Source organism: Macadamia integrifolia, chromosome 2 (genome assembly GCF_013358625.1).
Source record: "Macadamia integrifolia cultivar HAES 741 chromosome 2, SCU_Mint_v3, whole genome shotgun sequence".
NCBI lineage: Eukaryota > Viridiplantae > Streptophyta > Magnoliopsida > Proteales > Proteaceae > Macadamia > Macadamia integrifolia.
In genome coordinates this window covers 34,503,758-34,506,674 of record NC_056558.1, presented here as the reverse complement: position 1 = coordinate 34,506,674, position 2,917 = coordinate 34,503,758, and the positions used below count along the sequence as shown (strand labels likewise).

Genomic DNA, 2,917 nt, shown 5'->3' with positions numbered 1-2,917 from the left:
CATCATGCACTGGATTTTTTATTTTTTTATTTTTTAAATTAAAAAAAAAAAATCAAACCAAATGACTAGTGGAAATCTCATGAAGAATTTCTTGACCATTTTTTCATTACTTCATCAAGAAAGATTCATTATAATCAGATGATCCTATTGGGTTCATCAGTTAAAAAAATGGCATATTCAGTGCACGAGGCTCCAACTATAGAATTATTCTAATGTATCAAAAATAATATAAAAATATTTTTTCAATAAAATACTATTATAACTTTCTTTGGTGTTATCAAAGTGGGTTTTTTTTTTTTTCCTTACTTTTTTTAATTAAATATAGGATGAAGAAAATTTGAATGAAAGGAGTTGAAGCGTGGAGATTTTCTCCACTAAGAAATTATATGTTGCTTAAATTAACAATAAAGAAATAGCGTGGTTTAGAAGGAACAATATGGCAGATTTCATATTGTATTAATCAATAGTTGGATAGATATTTGGATGAGTATTTATATTAACTAATTGTGTGTGGGTGTCATCTCTTGCTTTCTGATTTAATTTAATTTAATTAGATCTTTATGATCTTGAGTGGGACATAATAGGTATTACCAAAAAACAGAAAAAAGGAGTGGACCTAATATGAATGCTTTGGTTTCATTCAAAAACACTAACTTTGCTAGAAAAGACAAGTAGTTCATAACCCAAAAATGAGGGAAGTAGTTGATTCTACGATATAGATATAGGTAACTCTATAATCAAGTAAACCTTTCGACCTAAACCCTAGTTGAGTTTAAATAATCAAGTAACTAGGTCTACAACTCTACATTGACCATTCTAAATGGGAGAGAAATTTTTTGAATATAATATGGAAAAAATATATTAATTTTATTAATTTATTCTTACATAGAAAAGATGATAAATAGTTTTGCCTGACAATGTGGCACATGCAGTCAAAAAAAATTGGAGGTGAAATGACTATCTCACTGTGTTAATGTGAAAAATCCCACCCTTATTGATGTTTTTTAGGCACTATAATTGATCCCTATTAACATAAGGGCCATGTTGCTATGAAGAGAACTCTATCCGTTAGAGCTTAAACAAAAAAAGAACTCTCTCTGATAGAACATTTTGCAATAATTAACCACATTTTTTTTTGGATGGTTATGATCATTTAAAATCTTCCAAAGCTACACTTTTTGGGTAAACTTATCGGAACACTAGTTAATATGAACCATTTTGAGAGGGAGGTTTCTAATACAAGGGTAAAGCACCCCCCTCCTCCTTTGGATGTTTTACATGTCAAATTTTGTGACCTCTACCTCGGATATGGTCCCAATGAGCAATCCGATGGCTGGGCAGACCTGAAATTTACACCCATGTGTTGGGGTACGTGTCAGTCTTCCCAGCCGTTGGATAGCACCTTGGGCACTACATGGATGGACTGATAATTAGATTGGAGTCGGATCCATCTGCTTTCAAAACTAAGCTTCCCTTTCGTTCATTTTCGGAGCTCCTTGTCCACCTACTTAACACTCCAAAACCTCCTCTCTCACCTAAAATGACATATTTACCCTTGATTTTTGTTCAGGCTATATCAATGATCCAGAGGGCACAAAAAGAACCATTGACAAACAAGGCTGGTTACACACAGGGGACATTGGCTATGTTGATGAAGATGATGAGATATTTATTGTGGACAGATTGAAAGAATTGATCAAGTACAAGGGCTTCCAGGTAGCCCCTGCCGAGCTCGAAGCGATTCTCGTCGCTCATCCCAAAATCTCTGATGCCGCTGTTGCCCCGTAAGTCCTAAAAATCATTTTAAAGTTTTTATTTATAGCTTTGGATCGATCAGGGTTTAGGTTTATAATCAGTTTTGGTTCACCATGTTCCAGTATGAAAGATGAAGTTGCAGGCGAAGTTCCGGTTGCATTTGTGGTGATATCAAATGGTATTGAGGTCACAGAAGATGAGATCAAGGAATACGTCTCAAAACAGGTGATTCAAATACAAACCCATATAGAAACTATCAAACCATGTAGTCCACTTTTCAATCTGAACCATAGCCCACATGGGTTGGGTTTGATTGACTTTGGCCCATCAATTAGGCTTGTTTTTCCTATATCTTAATTTGCACAAATTGGGCTTTGGTTGGTCTGAATTGACCAAGTACCCGAGCCCACCTCCAACAAGTCCATGGGGTATGGGCCAAGCCAAGTCCATGACTAAATTGGGTTTATTCCATCATCAAATGCTTTTCTATTGGTGTAGGTAGTGCACTATAAGAGGATCAAACGGGTATTTTTCGTGCATGCAATCCCAAAAGCACCATCTGGCAAGATCCTACGGAAGGATTTAAGAGCAAAGTTGTGAAAAGGGTTGTGATTCAAATCCAAATCATATTGAGATCATAAAGATCCCGAGCCAACCAGTCATGTGAAACTGCGTCTTGTGGATATTTTGAAGCAAATCAATTGGAAATTTGTTTAGCTGATGCCTACTTTTATGACATAAACGGCTGATCTGGCTGTTTTGATCATCATATGGGTGTTTAAGAATCAATTTAGATTTATCACATGTCAAATTTCATATTCGAACATGATCAGTAACTCTCCCATTAAGTGGCATAAGTTCTTATCCATGTTCTAACAAAAAGTAGCATGCACACTCTTGATACTCCACAATTTCTTCGTAGTCCTTTCATTTTTCAGTAGTATGTTTTGCCAAGTGGCCAAATCCATCTCACACTTATTAGGTAAGAGGGATGAGTTTACCTGAAACCTTACAAACATACCCGAGTGTCATGGTCTTATGGAATTTTATTTATCGTTTCGAATGCTTCAAAACTCTCTACGATCTTCAAACATAATTAAAGTAAGACTATAGTACATAAGATTTCATGCACATGGGAACCATTTCCTATTCTCTGTCATTT

The 2,917-nt window shown here is 35.3% G+C and overlaps 1 protein-coding gene across 1 annotated transcript in view; it reads left to right on the top strand.

Annotated features, from left to right (window-relative positions):
- The window catches only part of LOC122093674 (4-coumarate--CoA ligase 2-like), a 5,779-nt gene extending 3,113 nt beyond the window's left edge, over positions 1 to 2,666 (top strand). The window contains exons 3-5 of the mRNA XM_042664063.1: positions 1,571 to 1,784; positions 1,878 to 1,980; positions 2,254 to 2,666. Of these exons, the coding sequence (XP_042519997.1) occupies positions 1,571 to 1,784; positions 1,878 to 1,980; positions 2,254 to 2,355 (419 nt within the window). The 3' untranslated portion in view covers positions 2,356 to 2,666. The remainder of the gene's footprint in view (positions 1 to 1,570; positions 1,785 to 1,877; positions 1,981 to 2,253) is intronic.
- The last annotated feature ends 251 nt before the right edge of the window (positions 2,667 to 2,917 follow it).